We start from the raw sequence: 18260 nt of genomic DNA, 5'->3' as shown, positions 1-18260 counted from the left end.
CCAAATGTTGGAACAATGTTGGCTTTTTTGAGCCTAGGGTAACACACTGCTCAAGAGAACAGGAACCTCTAAAGCTGAAACTGTTCACTGAATCAGTGTTACAAAAGCTTACTATACTAAGTATGATGGGTACAAGAGTGCATACACGAAGTATTATCGTAGAACATTATAAATTTCTTCGTCTCGAAGTTGATATCGACTTTTTGAAATATTACAAAAAAATAAGATATACGTGGCATGCAAACGACACAGCAGACTCATTTTTTTACAACTTAGTGTTGTGACTTAAGTGTTGTTTACGATTCGCAAATGAGCATCTTCGAAATTGATTTCATTATGCATTCTCACGTATCTCTTATGTCCAGCGCAAATAGAAATTTTGAAAGATACCCTGTTTGGGCAGTAGGTTAATAATTAGCAATCGCCAAGTCCACGTGAGGGGAAAAAAAACTTTTGTTTTTCTTTCGTTCATTTTTAACGCGGGGGGACCCTCAAAATTCCGCTTAGCCTTAAGGCCTCAATATATTCAACATCCAACATCCGGCCCTGCCTCAACTTTTATTACATGCACAAAGCACCGGGTTTATCTTGCGCTTGCGGTATTCCCGGTATGCCCCGCCACCTCTTTCCTAGTTTCCCCGCCACCGCAGGCCGAAGCGGACGGGCTCCTCCTCCGGAGCGAATTTGGCTGGAACTCCACCTCTTCGACGTCCGTCGGTAGCGGAAGCTGCGCGTATTGGAGGCGCAAAGCCTTCGGACCGGTGGCAGGCATGGAGTGCATCCGGCTTTTGAGGCACCGGCTGCGGCCTGGCGTGGACTTTTTCTTTGGTAGGCGGTTTTGCTGCAACTGCAGCCGCCGCTATGGTCCGCTCCTGGGAGGGAGCTCGTGGCGCTTTCCAAGCGGGGCGCCGCTGCGGTGCGGATCGGAAAAATGCCGGTGGCGCAGAAGTGGCGGACAGACCTTACTTTGCGCACGTAAGTGGTGCCCGCAGGCGTCGTTGTCCTTTGTCCCACAAAAAAGGGTTTATTCTCTGGAGAAGAGGCACAGAGGGTTGCTGCCTAAGTCCTATGAACTCCAGCAGAAATCTCTGCAACCGGGTATGAATAATGATTGAACCATTGGGCGTCTAGGACTGATATCCACAAAGTGCTACGAAGTTCCCCACTGAAGATAAAAAAAGGTCTACAACTTTGCATCTTGAAGCGTTGGACTTTTCCGCACAGTCTTAACAAGCCTGAACTTTTTCGTACTGGGGGGAAAAAAAAGGTTTACTGAGTATTGTAATGTAGTTTTCAACTTACAACCACAATTGAATCTAACATTTCTGTTGTTAAGTGAGACATTTGTTAAGTGAGTTTTGCCCCATTTTACCACCTTTCTTGCCTCTATTGTTAAGTGAATCACTGAAGTTGATAAATTAGTAACCTGGTTGTTACATGAATCTGGCTTCCCCATTGATTTTGCTTGTTGAAAGGTTGCAAAAGGTGACCGCATGACCTTGGGACACAGCAGTGGTCTTAAGTATGAACCAATTGCCAAGCATCTGAATTTTGATCACGTGATCATGGGGCTGCTACAAAGATTGTAACTGTGAAAAATGGTCATAAGTCGCTCTTTTCAGTTCCGTTATAACTTTGAATGGTCACTAAATGAACTATTGTAAGTCAAACACTACCTGTATTTTGAGCAGCTGAATGGATTTTCAGTCCTTCCAGATTTGTTTGGAGTTTGGATCAATGTGGGGTTCGAATCCAGTCCTTACAGTTCTTGAGTGATGGTATGTGACATAATGTGATGAATGAAACTTAAGTGATGGGGTTTTCAGCCATTGTTAAGTTAAGTATGTTGAAAGTATACAACAGTTCATTTAGTGAACTGTTTAATGGGGCAAAATTCACTTAAAACCAGAAATGTTGGGCTCAATTGTGGTCATAAGTTAAGGGCTACCTGTATTTGTCTTAATTTATAATGTAATGATAAACATTCTGCTGGTTGCAAAATGTTTGTTGATATGGTGGAGCTAATCCCAAGTACGTCTGCAACCAGCATCTGGATGATCTTCATTAATGAACAGAGCAGAAAGCACCCAAACAGCTTGTTTTACCTTGACACATGAGGTGGCCATCAAGTCTCATAGTGCAGGCTCTTCCCCCCCCCCCTTTTTTTTTTTACTACCTAAGGAAATTCCATTGAGTGTGCATCATTTTCAAGATATGTCCAGTGTCTTTTTTTCCCCAAAGTTGTTATTGGCCCTGCAGGAAGCATAGAAGATAGAGAAACATGTGTTTTTCCATTGCAGAGTTCATAACAGCCTGGATACGGAAGACCCAACAAGATAATTTCTACCTAATGCTGCTGTTCTACTTAGAATCTAACAAGAAAATGCATGTTGTATATGTGTCCAACTGTTTCAAACTGAGAAGTTTCACATTATTTGTGTCTTGTACCCATTGCTTAAAAGTACTTCTTTGGAATGCCTTTCTTATCCTGCCTAAATATTTTCCAAGGGATATATTATAATCATTTTTTACTTTTAGTAGCACTCATATTTTGAGCATTCAGAACAAATTGTGTAAACTTTAGGAATTTATGATACTCCTGTAATAAAAATACGATCCATTTGCTTTATAAAACCAAATAAATTAAGCAAGAATGGATGGTTATCAACAACATTCAAAGTAAATAGTTAAATGTTCCAATAGAAGGGAATAGATCAGAGGTGGACAACTGTGGCCCTTTTACAACCTGTGGACTTCAACTCCCAGAATTCCTGAGACAGCCAAGCTGGCTCAGGAATTCTGGGAATTGAAGTCCACAGGTCATAAAGGGGCCACCCCTGGAATAGATATTATTCAGAGTCTATTAAGATTCTCAGTCATACAGGTTGTGGTTGTCCCAAAGGTGCTTTTGCACTTCAGACCTCAGTTGCCTCCTGAAAAAGCACCTTTTGGATGTTACTCAGGCTTGAACTGTGGTCTCCGTGGTACTCTCTGAGCTTGGTAATGTACCGATGATGGTTGAGTAATTAATCATTTGCAAACAGCTAAACTCAGAGAACCATGTACTAATGTTAATTTAAAAGTCAGATTGAAACTTTTAGCATATAAATATTGCTGTAATAATAATAATACTAAATTTATATGCCACCTGCTTCCCAGCAACTCTAGATAGATTACAGTTAAAAACATTTAAGAACAGAAAGCAACACACAAAAACAACACAAAGCAAAAGAACAATGACAAAGAAAACAAATGGAGAGAGGCACAAAAAGAAAAGATGACAGAGACAATAGTCAGCCTAGCCAAAGACCTGGGCAAAGAGCCAGGTCTTTGGTGGTCTTTGAAATATCAGTAGAGAGCCATTTGGGGTGGAACTTTATTCCAGAGGGCAAGTGCTACTACAGAAATGTTTCCAGAGTCTAGACAGATGGCATTATTTAATCAATGGAATGTGGAATGCCCCAATCCTACCAGATCAAGCTAGCTGTACAAGCACAGTGGGATATTATATAACTCCCACTGTTTCTTTACTTCTTAACTTTCAAGAATTCCAATTAAGTCCAGAGGTTTACATGCAACCAAGCAGAGGCTCTAATTTGACCTTAAAACGAATATCAAGATCAGGATAAAAGGTGGCAGGCAAAATACCATTTCTCTCTTTCATCTCCCTTCTGAGATGAAATTTTGAATTAAAATTGCCATCACAGGCTGAATACTGCATTATCCCACTTTTTTCAGCATGCTTTATCATCAAAATGACACATGTTGTACAGAAAATGCAAATAAAAAAGGGCTTTGCCCCAATTGTAGCTAGTCCCAGCACCAGCATGTCTTTTGGGAACGTAAGGGGCTCTGTCCACATCATCTCATGGCTAATCAAAGAACGAAACAGGCTTGAGTCATGGACTTAAAATAGTGTCCCTCACTCCAAATGCACACCTTTTTTCGGCATTATCTTAGGAAAAACTAAGATATGTAAAATCTAGAGTTTATCAGACATTACCTTGGAGGAAAGTAAGGGTTTACAGTGATTAGAACAAGACAGTAGAGTCAAGATTCAGATTGACCCCAGACCTCATGCTAGTTCATTTTAATGCTGACTTTAAGATGAGTGAGCTCTTCAGTTTTTAATGCAGAAAGGCCTATCATCCATGTTCAGTAGAAATTATTTGTACGTGTATAAATTATTATGATTTCTCAAATCATTCCTTTGGCTTAAAGCATTACCAATTCGCTGTAATATAAGGAGCTCATTTTCATAACTTTGTCTCAATCACTGGACAATTTGAGGACAATTTTGAAAACACATATCTTGAAGAAAAGGAGTCCTTTGCACGCACAAATATTTCTTGTCCTCTGCTGTCTCCTTGAAGAATTCATTAGAAATCACCAAACTGTTTTACTTTCTGAGAGCAAGATAATCTAATTTGTCATCAAGACCTGTGAAAGTTTTGATCAGTAATAGATTTGTAAGCTAAGGGTGCTAATATTATACAGTTGCTGATTGTACCAAAAATAGATTATCTGTATTTTGCGACATAGCCTGGCCAATCTTGCCTGGGTTTGGGAGCTAAGTAGGCTGGGCCTGGTTAGTGCTTGGATGGGAGATATTCAGGGATTATCAGGGATGTAGCCTAAATTTAAAATTTGAAAAATATCTCAGAAGACCAAATCCATCTCTTCTATCTTGTTGCCAATAAAACTATTCTTTGTGTCTGTAATATAACCAGGAATTGAGCTGGGGGAAAATTACATTTTATTCTATGACATCTTTTCTCAAGGTGGATGGTATTTATTACTGAACAACTTTCCTGCTGATTCTTCACATTAGCTACTCTTTATTAATAGTGTTTCTCCTCTGCTTCTCTCTATTCACTTTAGATGCTCTTTCACAGCACAGCAGTACAGAGGTGACTCAGGCTACTTTAGCCAGTGTGGCACCAGTGTTTTCAGTGGTAAGTATTCCTCTGCAAGGTCATGATGTAGAAAGCCCAGATGAAGAATGACTTATACTATACAGAGGGGGGAGAAATGCTGCAGGAATACAGATGGAAAGTGACAGATGAAATGCAGGGTTCATTTACAATGTTGGGTTGCAGGCAGAGTAGAAAAGAAATAATAAATAAAATATTGTAAGAATCGGAAGGGCTAAAAATAATTCATCTGGCATTCGACCAGATAGGACAGGGGTCAGCAACCTTAAACACTCAAAGAGCCACAAAGGTCCTAACTGGAAGCCCCCCGTTCAATTCTGGAGCCAACCAGAAGTCTGATTCCCCCACCATAGAGTCTCATCCTAGTGTGGTGTCCTTTTTCCTCTACCTGTCCTAACTGAAAGCCCTATCAATTGTGGAGCCGACTAGCAACAAGGAGCCAGAGTAGAGGGATGAAAGAGCCACATGCGGCTCCAGAGCCGCGGGTTGCTGACCCCTGAGATAGGAGAAAGTATGTATGTATCAACTGTCAATAAATGAATTGAGAGACAGACCTAACACACTTTCTTTCCTAGTCGTGACATTCTAGATAATCTCTGCTGGCTATGGATTATGGGAGCTGAAGTCCAATCCCTCCAGAGACATCTTGAGGTCTATCATTTTAGAATTAAATTGCGATAAAACTTTCACACAATTGACTTATTCTTATACTGTTAACCATTATGCTAGTTTCTGTCTGGATGTCTTAGTTTATAAAATAATGTCCATATCTACCATTCTAACCCATAGCAGAAAACAGTGTATTTTTCAAAGCACTTTTCATTATGTAAATTGTAAAATTCATTTTATTTATTCATTCTACAATTATTGCCCTATTTCTGAATATATAAAATTCAATAGAAATCTGTCTTAATTATATGTGATACTTATGAATAGTGGAAATTCTACCCATATTAAATAGGAAAAAAATTATTTAATTTCAGAAAGTATTATTGTCTTATTTAAAAATTTTCCGTTTCCTTCCTTTTAGATGAAATTTGATAAAGAAGGCAATGTTACCACCTATGGTATGTAGAATTCTTTTTTACTTGCGAATTCAAGAATAATATTTTACAGCCATGTTAGAATTTTTAAATAGATAATTGCAAAATTAATAGTTTTTGGCAGTTCATTATCAATTGTTAATTCCGTTAAACTTCGGATAATTATTGTATTTGTTGAAGTGATAACTTTGAGAAATAATCTGCTTGCTTCAAGTGGTCTACGTTTTCATTTCATATTTCTAATACTTTCTTTTGGGGGCAGAAAGAAATAAAACAGAATTATATCAGGAACTAAGTCTTCAAGCACGAGATCTACGATTTCAACATCAAGTAAATATAACACCCAGGAACAACAAAATTATTATGAGAATGGAGGTAAGAAAAATACATGAAAACAGCTTTTAGTTATTTGGAAAACTACTGAAATTTTTACACATGGCAAATTGAAGTAACATATTTCTTTACCTTTATCTACTGATAAGTAAAATATTGTTTACCACCTCCTTCTCCCCTAAGTCTTCCAAAACACCTTGCATATAATCAGTAAAAGGAGTTTCTGCCTTTTGGTTTGTGCAGTACCAGTGTTTCAGAAAAGACTGGAATGGGAGATGAGGTGAGGTGAAGCAAACTCAGGAGCCAATTCTTAAAGTTGAATTGTACCACTTAAAATGGCAAAACATGATGGAAATGGGAGAGAAAGAGCACAGTAGAGAGGAGCCGATACAAAAGCTCTAGATTGTGTCAATAGGACCTAGGCGCATATTTTTATTTTATCAAGGAGCCTTGTAGAAAATCTTAAAACAGTCTTTTTTCTTTCTTTCTTTTTTTTTTTTGCCTGATCTACTTCAGAGAGTATGTGATAGGAGAACTCGGGAGAAAGATGGAATCAGTATAATAAAAAAGAGCAACTAAGGTTGAATGAGCAAAATTCACAAAAAGTAGAAGCAAAAAAATAAAAATAGGAGACAGTTTGAAGTTCAGGACTGTGGCAATAAAGAAAACACAAGTCATATAAAGCACCACCACTGAAGCAGCCCAGAATTTTACACCTATTTGCTTTGGAGGAAATCCTCTTGAAATCCGCGAGTCTGAGTAATAAGAAATCCTGATTGCTTTTTTAAAATGTTTTTTTGTCTTATAACTAACAACCCAAAGGATATGTTAGACAAGTCTGTTTGGGGATGTAGTTAGACAGTATTAGTGTAACAACTAAAGAAAACATAACAAGTATTGAGTGTTGGCTAATTTTCTTCTCTGCTTCTTTTAGTTTTTGAAGGCTGTGATAACACCAGAGTATCTTCTAATCCTAGACTATCGCAATACAAATCTGGAAAAATGGCTGTTCCAAGAACTGGCATCTCAACTAGCTGGAGAAGGTCAACTAGTTACATATTCTTTGCCTTTTGAATTCCGAGCTATTGAAGCAATGCTGCAATATTGGGTGAGCATGCTTATGCTGTGCGGAGAGTGATTGTTGTGACCTTTCCCAACTGGAGCCCTCTGGACATGGTGAACTCCAAATTCCCAAAAGATCCGAGACTTTTAAGTCCAACATATATGGAGTACATTGGGTCGAGAACGTTATAATCATTTGTTGAAGGAGGCAGATAAATATAGATAGTTCTCGACTTACAACCACAATTGAACCCAAAGTTTCCATTGCTAAGCGAGACAGTTGTTAAGTGAGTTTTGCCCTATTTTATGACCTTTCTTGCCACAGTTAAGTGAATCACTGCAGTTGTTTAAGTTAGAAACACGGTTGTAAAATGAATCTGGCTCCCCCATTGATTTTGCTTGTCAGAAAGTTATAAAAGGTGATCACATAATCCCGGGACACTGCAACCATCATAAATATGAATCAGTTGCCAAGCATCCAGATTTTGATTTCGTGACCACAGGAATGCTGCAATGGTCGTAAGTGTGAAAACAGTCGTAAGTCACTTTTTTTCAGCACTGTCATAACTTCAAATGGTCACTAAATGAATAGTTATAAGTTGAGGACTACTTGTATGAGATGGCTAAAAGGCAGTCCTTTTCTATAGGTTACTTCAAATGGCCATCCTTAATAATTTATTTTGTATGAGCCATGATAGTGCAGTGGTTAAAGTACAATACTGCAGGCTACTTCTGCTGATTGCCGGCTGCCTGCAATTTGGCAGTTCAAATCTCACTAGGCTCAAGGTTGACTCAGCCTTCCATCCTTCCGAGGTCAGTAAAATGAGGACCCATATTATCGCGGTGCTGTTATGCTGACTCTAAACCGCTTAGAGAGGGCTGTAACAAAGCACTATGAAGCGATATATAAGTGCTATTGCTATGGCTGTTGCTACTTAAAAATTGTGTTTCCCAGCTAGCTTCCTGACAACTTCTGTAATTAGTGTAAAGCAAAAAAAAAAAAAAAGGAATCAAAGGAAATTGTGTTATCCCTACAAGGAAAGTGAAAAGGGCTGACCTGACCACAAGTAAAGGTATTCTGGATTTCATGTTTTTTTTTTTTAAAAGAAGTCCCTTATTTTATGCAGTGTAATAACTGGCATGTATCAGAAGCATTTTTGAGTGCAAATATTTACTTTCGAAATATATTTATATACCGCAGTTATTGCATACATATCCAATACAATATCATAACAACATTAAATTCACTATTTAAATCAGTAGCAATGAGAAATAATAAAAAGACCCCACCCTGCATCACCATATAATGAAAAGTTTGGTAAAGGTTTATTTCCAAGGAAGAGTGTTCTGCATAATATTTCAGCCTGCATTGCCAACTTTGCTATAAGTTCAAGATTATATGTCTGGTTTGCTGAACAAAAGGACTTTTTAGAAGGCATTCTAAAAGAATTATTTTAATTCTTATGAAGGATCATGTTGTTATCTAGATCAGCTACCTGAGTGGCAAACTTAGCCATCTGCAGCCTCAAATTCTTGAAACTCTGAATGCTTTAGTGGATCCTAAGCTTTTGTCCCTGGATAGGAGTAAAGTCCATATCTTACTGCAAAATGGAAAGAGGTAAGCAAGTCTACCTTCACTCTCTTCAATTACCTTGTTCATGTAAGTTGTAGTAAGTCATTTTCTTGAATTATATAAGAACTACACTACTTATTAAAACAAATTGCTTAAATCAAATTAAGCAAGGGGTAAAAGCACTGTAGATTGTCTTGAATGCTGAATTGATTTGTTCAGTTCTACTTGATGCAGATAATATCTTTTTTGATTTAAGCGTTTAACATTACATGGTTGTGGAAATAAGACAATATAAATTACAATATTACTGAAACAGATGAATTGTTTGAGCCTAATATAAAAATAAACTACCTAAATTTCTGTTTTAATTTTTATATTACCAATCTATTAGCGTGACAAAGAGAAATCTTTTGGTGCCTTTGAAAACTAAAAATTAACCATAGCAGAAAATCAGATAATAGTCATTTTTAAAAGTCTTAAATAGAGCAATTTGAAAGTGCTGTATTAATGTAATATAAAAAATATGAATCTAATAGTTGTGTAGCTATTATCGCTTAACCGTGTCTGCTACATTAGAGAGGTAACCAGATTCTTACAAATCCCGGCTGACCTATAAAGGCAAAGATGGTCTTTTGAGTAGCAACTTCATTACATATTAAATGAAAGATATTTTTGTATCTGTTAAACCAGATGACATATTCTTATTTCAGTGGCTTCATATAACACGAAGCTGCTGTAAATGTTTATGGATAGTGATCATTCCTTTAAGCATAAATGATCCACATTATTGCTCAGCTGTGAAGAGATTTCAAGAATGACTTGCACTTTGGATTTTGATTTGATCCAGAAAGAAGTCTTAACAGCAAGATCATGTGTACAAACGGATCTTCAGAGAAATATTGGTTATTTTGAGAAACATGGTATGTTTTGCGATAGACTTCTTATGCTTTTATTTTTCAGTTTGTCCGAATTAGAAACTGACCTTAAAGTTTTCAAAGAGACAATATTGGAAATCCTAGATGACAAAGAAGTCATGGAAGAACTGTGTCTGACTAAATGGACGGATCCAGAAGTATTGTAAGTATAAGTTGTAAAAGAGTGTTTCTGATGGTCCAAATTTCACTTCAAAGATTTTGAGATGGAAGAAGCATAAATTCTTTATTTTTTTTAAACTGGCCAATTTTCCAAATGTCTTAATTTTCCACTGCACAAACAACTGCACATCAAATGCTATTTTATCAGAAACCGATTGACCATTGCCTGACAATTACTTTGCTACTAGGCTGACAATGCGTTTCATTGGGCTCTTGTCAAAATCTGTTTATCTACTTAACAATAGAATTCTGTCACATGGTGTATTTCAGTCAAAATTAGCTTTGGTTGCATTATTTAAAAAAAATATTTAACTGATTTTCTTGAGTACAAATGGAATATAAATAAAAAGCAGAACCCGGAATACCATTCAGATAATTCACCCCAGACTATGTAATAAAAAAGGCTGAATACTATAAAACTAGCAAGTCATAAAGCAAGAAAGCAGAAGAAAAATGAAGTAAAAAAATTAAAAGATGAGAAACTATATGGGCAATAAAATCAAATAATATAGTAGTGGCAAAATAATAATTTTTTCCAGTGAAATCAAAATGGCCAGGCCAATTCCATTGGAAAAAATGAGATCCAGCAGATAACTTGCAACCAAGAAAACTTCTAGGGCTTAAAGGTTAATTCCAGGACTTTAAACACTGCATCAGGAAGCTTATTAGAAACCAGTGCAGAGCCCACAGTACTGGTGTAATGAGCTCCCACCAATGAATATCAATGAGCACATGAATTGCTGCACTCTGGATCACCTGCAGACTTCAAACAATCTTCAAAGGCAGTTCCATGCAGAACATGTTGTAGTAGTCTAAGTCGGGTTGATAAGGATATGAGTCATTGTAACAAAACATAATGCTTTCATTGCCATTGAAACCACCATTTTCATATAAAAACTATAATTTTACAGAAAAATCCTGTGTGTTTTACCATCCATTAAAAATTATCATTAACATCAATTTGTTTAAAACATATAAATGGAATTAACACAACAAATACTCACAAAATGTGTTTAAGCCATGAAGCTATATTCATTTCATACATTCTTCTTCACAAAATCATAGGGTATTTTCACCCTTCTCTTAATATCCTCTTTTATTTGAGCTGTAGAATATGAAAGAATCATTTGTACATAACAGGATTTTCTCAAGATCAAAGCAATAAATGTCAGAGTTTTCTTTTTCCTAACTGTAGTTACCTTATCACCACTATACAGGATATTAGATTTATTCCAATATAGTACTGTATATCCACAACATTTACCACATTATTGTACCATTTCTACGCTTCTTATTAAAGATATGTTTATCCATTTGTTTTCTGGGTAAAAATCATTTATAAACATTAAAAAGGCCCAAGGTAAGTTTGATTACAAGCTTGTATTCCACATGGATTATTAATAAGGCCATTCTAGTTTGAAAATCCCACTTTAAAAATATTTTGAAATATAAAACCCACAGAATAAGAACAGAATATGATCTGTTGGGTAAACAAGTTAATCAGGAGTTTATTAGATTTCTCTACAATAAATACATAATGTTTCATTGCCAGGATAGAAAAATGTTTTTTTCTGCCATAAAAGTGAAAGCTCCAATTTGAATATGCATGACATGAAATGAATGACAGTGTTGCTGATCCAATGTACAACTAAAGATTGTTCCTAATTGCGAGATATTCTTAATACTGCATTCATAGTAGATGTCATTCAAGTGATAATGATCCTCAGATTTTAAACTAGAAAGAACTGGATAAAAACTGAATTTTCATTTACTATTTTATTGCCATATACTATCATTTTGGCTTCTGTTTGCAATGGTTTTTATGGTTATTGTTCACAGTGAGGCAAGTCTCTCTGGAATTGACCATGTGGAGGAGATGGAACTGCTATTGGAAAATTACTACAGGCAGGCAGAAGATCTTATGAATGAAACCCGGGAACTTAAAATACTGATTGATGATTCTGAAAGTATCATCTTTATCAACTTAGACAGGTTAGCTGTGTGGAACATATTGTTAAAATTTAACATACACTGTTTAAAACTCATTTGACATTTAGATTTAAAAATAGTTTTGCTTATAAAGCTTTTTCTCAGATGAAATGAATAAATGTATTTTGTATTCCTATTAATTATTTGGTTATTTTAATAAATTATATTGCTATGCACGTTCCATTATCAGTGCTAACTTGACAAAGCCTGTTTTGGTTTTGATGATTTTTTTTTTTAATTAAGCTAATGGTTCTAAAATGGACTGGTAAATTTCTGTCAATGATGAAATCAACCTAACCGTAAGCTATTCTGGCTACATAAACAGTCCTTAACCTTTGTAACTGTAAAAAACTTTGTAGGCAAGTTAACCAGCATGTATGTCAGTTTGCCATTAGCATTGTGCCCATCTGCCATTTTTGTACATGTTCAAAAAAATCAGCACCCAAATTTCCACAAAGTTAAGCTTGCATTAGTCAGGTCTTTACACGTACCTTAAACAAGTTGCACAGTCTTTCCATTAATTCAGTGACTATTTAAAGTTATGATGGCACTGAAGGAATGGTAGTTATGGCCAGTCCTCACAGTTACACCTGTTGCAGCACCCTGTTATTACATGATCAAAATTTGGGTGCTTGGCAGCCACTTAAATTTATAACTGCAGGGTGTGCCACCCACCCTCCATTTCTGCCCTTTTAGATACCCTGCACTCTGGCCACCTTCCCCCCCTCCTCCCGACAAACTTCATCTTCTTTCTCTTGCCACAGAGGAGGTGTGCCTGCTGTGGGCAGCTGCTGACCCTTTATAGGCCTCTGTGAGGTCTCCGGGAGGAACAAAAGTTTCTTTGGCTAGGCTCACCACTTCAGCAGTGGGAAGAAGATCAGCTGGAAACAACAAGGGTAGTAGAATGCAGGGTGGCCAAAATAGGGTCTTCTGGGATAGTATTTTTCAAACTTGGCAATTTTAAGATGTGTGGACTGAGGACATCTGGGAGTTGAAGTCCATGCATTCTTAAAGGTCCCAAACTTGAAAAACTCTACTATAGAGCAACAGTAGCATTAAATGGATGGTATCATAGGTTGGGTAAATTGTTTAAATGGTAGTGGCTAGTGGTATATTTTTTAAAAATTGGTTGTAAACTGGTTTGCTACTCCTAGAAGCAAGTACGAAAGAGCATCTTTTCTAAAGTTGTTTACATCTGTGAAGCAAATGTTAACAGTCAAACAATTAAATTGATTTAATCCTTCAATTTAATAGAGTTATATTTTATCTTTTTAGCCACCGTAATGTTATGATGAGGTTAAACTTGCAGCTGACCATGGGTACTTTTTCAATCTCACTTTTTGGATTGATGGGAGTAGCATTTGGTATGAATTTGGAATCATCATTTGAAGAGGTGAGAAACAATATTGAAAACAACATTTCTAGATATTTTAGTAAAATATTCCAGTAAAGAAACAAAGGCTGCTTTTAATTTTATTGTTGCATTAACTGGCTTTTAGAACTTGACAATAGAATATTTGTTGTTTAATAAATAGCTTAAGAGCATTGTTTCGGACTATTTATGCTCAAGCTATTTATGGTTTACATTTTTCTTTATGGGATGAATAGTAGCCATATTTGTTTTATGTCAGGTTACATCAAAAGGCTGGCAATTCAACTTGGTAAAAGCTGCACTAGTGATCATAACCATATTAAACAAACTCTGTCTTCTTTAGCCAATACTCTTTAAAGGGCAGAAAAAGTTTCTGCAAGGTCCAATGGAGTAAATTAGGAAAAAAGAAGCAGCTTAAAACCGTTGTCTTTGTTTAATGAACCCCAATGGGAAGAAAAGGATCCATTGTATATGCCAGGGATCTGTTTACTTTCCATGTCATTCCTACAGACTGATGTATTAAATGCGACTTCTTGGTAAATAAACCTGATATCGTCAGTTAAAAGTCATTTTAAAAAATGCAGTAAGATTTAAAAACTAATGAAGGGTCCGAGGTGGGAATCACTCATTGTGTGCTCTTACCATATTAGAACCATGGAATGTTTTGGCTGGTGACAGGAATTATGTTCCTAGGCAGTGGCTTAATTTGGCGGCGCCTGCTTACATTTCTTGGGCGGCATCTAGAACCATCAATGCTTCCACCAGTAAGTATGCTTTCACTATTACTACATTAAGCTACCTCATTCCTCCCCAACATTTTAGCTTAATTCTCATATGCAGGGAATAAAACCATCAACAAATCTCAGTTTGAATCATGAGTATCATATAATATTTTTCTAATATTTGATCAGATTCTTGTGTTCCTATAACTTCAGGGTGTTTGTTATTCCTTGCTCTGGGATTATAGAGGACAACTGTGATCTGATTTTTTTTTGTGTTGATGTGAGAAGAGAACCATTCTTCTGTTTCTATTATATGGAAGAAGTTTAGTTTGCCATGTATCTCACTGGAGTTTTTAATTTATAGTACATGGGATGCAGTATTTTGTAGTGGCTATTGGACTAGCACCAAGGAGACTCAGATTCAAATCTACCCTTAGCCATAAAAGCCCACTAGATTTTTTTTTTTTTTAATTTGATTTATATGCCGCCCTTCTCCGGAGACTCAGGGCGGCTTACAATGCGTTAAGCAATAGCCTTCATTCTTTTGTATATTTTTATACAAAGTCAGCTTATTGCCCCCACAAACTGGGTCCTCATTTCACCTACCTTAGAAAGGATGGAAGGCTGAGTCAACCTTGAGCCTTGGAGAGATTTGAACCAGCAGAAATTGCAGGCAGCTGTGTTAATGACAGGGTTCACTAAACCACTGTACTATCAAGGCTCTAATTTTGGCCCGATTGCTGTCTGTCACAGCTTCACCTATCTCACAGAGTTGTTATGGGAGGAAAATGAGAGGAGGGAATACACTACCTTGAGTTCCTGAATAAAAGGTGGGATATCAATAAAACAAACAGGACAATGAATTATTGTGTATTTCTAGTTCTTTCCTCTGTATTTAGTCCAAGTGATGTTAATCTACAAGCTTTATTCAGATCCTTATTTCTATTGCTTAGCTTTTTGTTCTTGATAATACTTGCAAGCATATTGAGGATTAAAAATGTATTTTGTATGAGTATTCTTTACAGAATGACTTTGCTACTGTGTTTGGTTAAATTTTGTTTTCCTGCTGTGATCATAGAACCATTTACCCTCCATGACAATGCATCCTAATTTCAGACAGAATTCTTAATAACAGTCAGAATGAACTTCTGCTTTCCGGCAGGCTTTTGAAGGGATGCTCCAATTTTAAAAAGTCAGATGTAGTCCTTTAAGAGCTTGTTCTGCTTAAGAGTGGTTATACACGGCTTAGCAGAGATGCACACAATTGATAAACCTCCATTTGATTCTGAGAGCATATTTTAGATATACATAGTTCTTGACTAAGGAACAAGCCAGATTTTCCCTTTGCACCTTAATTGGATATGACTTCACTCTTTCCAAGGATACTATATTATATTTAGTGTTTGACATATTTTAAGCAAATAAATAGTGATATGCTGCCAATGTTCATAAGCAGAAATACAGTATAGATCAGGAGTGTCCACCTTGGCAATTTTTAAGATCTCTAGACTTCAACTCCCAGAATGGGGAATTCTGGGAGTTGAAGTCCATAAGTCTAAAAATTGCCAAGGTTGGACACCCCTAGTATACGTAATGAATCAGCCCATTCTACATATGAGGTTGAAAGAGGTAAGTGTGACTGTGCAAGTTAACTAGTGCAAGCAACCTTCCTTTTGCTTACTTAAGCACAACACTAATTTCCCCACCAGTTTTCACAATCCTCATTCTGTTATCTTTTCCTTCTTTAGATGCCGTCTTTATTGAAAAAAACACAGTCAGCCAATGGAAAAGTAGAGTTTAAGAATGTTTTCAAAACAGAATCCTTTGAGTCAAGCAGAAGTACAATGACCAGCCAATGACATGAATACTCCAGGATAACTTGAACTTGAGACTATCATCCTGGATTTACTTTTTCAAAAAAAAATGTAGCAGCCTTTACCATTTGACTGTGTTATATCCCAAAAATACAAAGTTAAAAATCTTCAATTATGGAGAGAAGACTTCAGAGTTTTGAATACCACAGTAGAAAATTTAAATCATGTAAATGTTAAAAGCTTCCCCTTTTTTCCTCTAATAATGCCTTCTGTGGGAATTCTGATAAAATTTAACCTTTTGCCAATATAAGAAAACCGTGTCTACCCTAATAATAGTTTCACACATATTCCTTCATAGGTATAGTTCATAAAATGCAAAAAGTGTTGCCTAAATTATTTCTAAAGAGTGAGATATATTTATATAAAAATAGTGTTATCTCTGATAACAAATTCTTTTTTTGAAAATAATATACCATAATGTTAATTTCATGTTGTATTGTTTAGATTTAGTATTTTGTAAAGATACTGTTTTATTGCTCTCTCTTCAGTTAATGGATTTCAAAAAGTAAAAAGCTTATTTTACTCAATGTTATATTCCTGTCATAATTACCAAAAATAGAGTTACTAGTACCGTTTTAGGAGAAAGCTCCTTTTTAAGGAGGCTTTGTTTGCTTGTGAAGCTTCTTTTAAAAGGAGCTCATGAGAGAAGTACTATTTGCTTGCAGAAGGTTGCCATGAGGCAGGCAGCCTTTGTCAGAAAGCTGAGATTCACATTGCATCACATCAGCCAGGCTCTTCTACAAAAACAGAAAGGTAATTTGGGTGCTTGCTGAGCCCTGGAGCTGGGAGAGGAGCAGGCCGAGTCCTGCAAGTCCCTTGGGCGGCCAGATGGGAAGTAGGCCTTGGCTTACAGGCTGCAATTGCCCTATCACTTCTACAGACCATCTTCAGGCTCCTTTGCATAGCTAAATAGCCACTTGGAAGCAGGCCGATGCCTGGAGAAATTCCAAGGGGCAGGCCCTTGGGTTGGCTGGATGGGAAGTAGGCCTCAGCCTAGAGCAAGAGGGGGCAATTAATTTTCTCAAAGAACATGAGAAACGGACTCTTGTGGAGGGGTGTTGCTGCAACTGTCACAACCATGTCGCTGCCACTGCGCCAACACCACCGCCACGCTGACACTTTTTCCCCAATGTGGGCAAATGGGTTGTAAAATGCCCATGTCTGGCCTAGAGACTAGCTGCCTGGATGTACGAGTCACTTTTTCTGACCAGCGTTAGGCTCCCTTGCATGGCTGAATAAGCCAGCTTGGAAGCATGTAATGGCCTATGGGAATATTGAGGGGAAGGGAGCAGAGCACCAAGCGCCTCGGGGGTGGGGGAGGCCCTGGTAGGCCTGTGGTAGGTGGCCTTGGTCTATGTTAAGCCACCAAGTGCTTTCCAGATTCCCAAGGCACCCCATGATCCTCTTAACGACCTGTACATTCATTTTATGATTGCATTAGGGAGAGCAGGAATAGGGTTCATGAAATGAGACACTCAATGGCTGTCATGACATGCCACCATGATGGGCAGGTTCCGTTATGGTCAGTTTAAAGCTACCTGTACTTTTATCTCAGTGCAGCATCAGTCTCATGACAATTGTAATATGAAGTCAGAGCTATGATTTTACTCAAGAGTGGTTCCAAAATGCTACTCAGTCAGAAAAACAGTACTTACTGCTTGCACTGCATCAAAGGCAAACTAATAATTCAGTCGTTATCTAGATCATTTAACTTAAGATAGTACATTAATTATCCTAAATAGTATCAAGAAAATCAGATTCATGGTAGGCAAAATTGGGAATAAGTATAACAGGATCCAATCTGGGTTGGTCACCAGGACTAGAGGTTTAGTCTTCCAATCTTTTGGACTCGTGCTGAAGCCTATCCTCAGGGAACTTCTCTTCACCAGAATGTGTGAATAGGGTCCAGAATGAGTTCAAAAGCTGGGAAAACTACGCCTCTAGTCCTGGTGACCGACCCAGATTGGATCCTACAACATTATCCTAGGACACGTAATTTGTCTTCACTTATTGTCCATAGTGACTAACAACAACTTTTGAGTACAGTTTTCTTCTATTGCCATCTGTTACTTTTCTTCTATAGCCGTCTGTTATTTGATCCTTTTAACTAGAAGTGTTAGGGATCGAACCTAGGCCTTTCCGTACATGAGCTATACAAATTACTTAATGGCGTAGTTGGAATATTGAGCCAGCTTCTTAAATTTACTGAATTTATCAAATATTGGTTCTCTAATGTTAGAAAGGTCCATGCATTGCATAGAGAA

At 37.1% G+C, this 18260-nt stretch overlaps 1 protein-coding gene across 1 annotated transcript; it reads left to right on the top strand.

The window, feature by feature from the left end:
• The first annotated feature begins 770 nt into the window (after positions 1–770).
• Positions 771–16341, top strand: MRS2 (magnesium transporter MRS2). The gene is made up of 11 exons (XM_070942470.1): positions 771–975; positions 4882–4955; positions 5965–6001; positions 6240–6352; positions 7245–7418; positions 8860–8990; positions 9906–10022; positions 11879–12031; positions 13304–13421; positions 14051–14164; positions 15871–16341. The coding sequence occupies exons 1-11, from the start codon at positions 771–773 to the stop codon at positions 15979–15981; spliced, it is 1347 nt and encodes a 448-aa protein (XP_070798571.1). The 3' UTR covers positions 15982–16341.
• The last annotated feature ends 1919 nt before the right edge of the window (positions 16342–18260 follow it).

The sequence above is a fragment of the Pituophis catenifer genome, unplaced genomic scaffold (genome assembly GCF_029215685.1).
Source record: "Pituophis catenifer annectens isolate HBS135680 unplaced genomic scaffold, rPitCat1.0.hap2 SCAF_3, whole genome shotgun sequence".
In the NCBI taxonomy this organism is placed as follows: Eukaryota; Metazoa; Chordata; class Lepidosauria; order Squamata; family Colubridae; genus Pituophis; species Pituophis catenifer.
The sequence above is the reverse complement of the archived record's forward strand: the minus strand, read 5'-3'. Positions and strand labels throughout refer to the sequence as shown.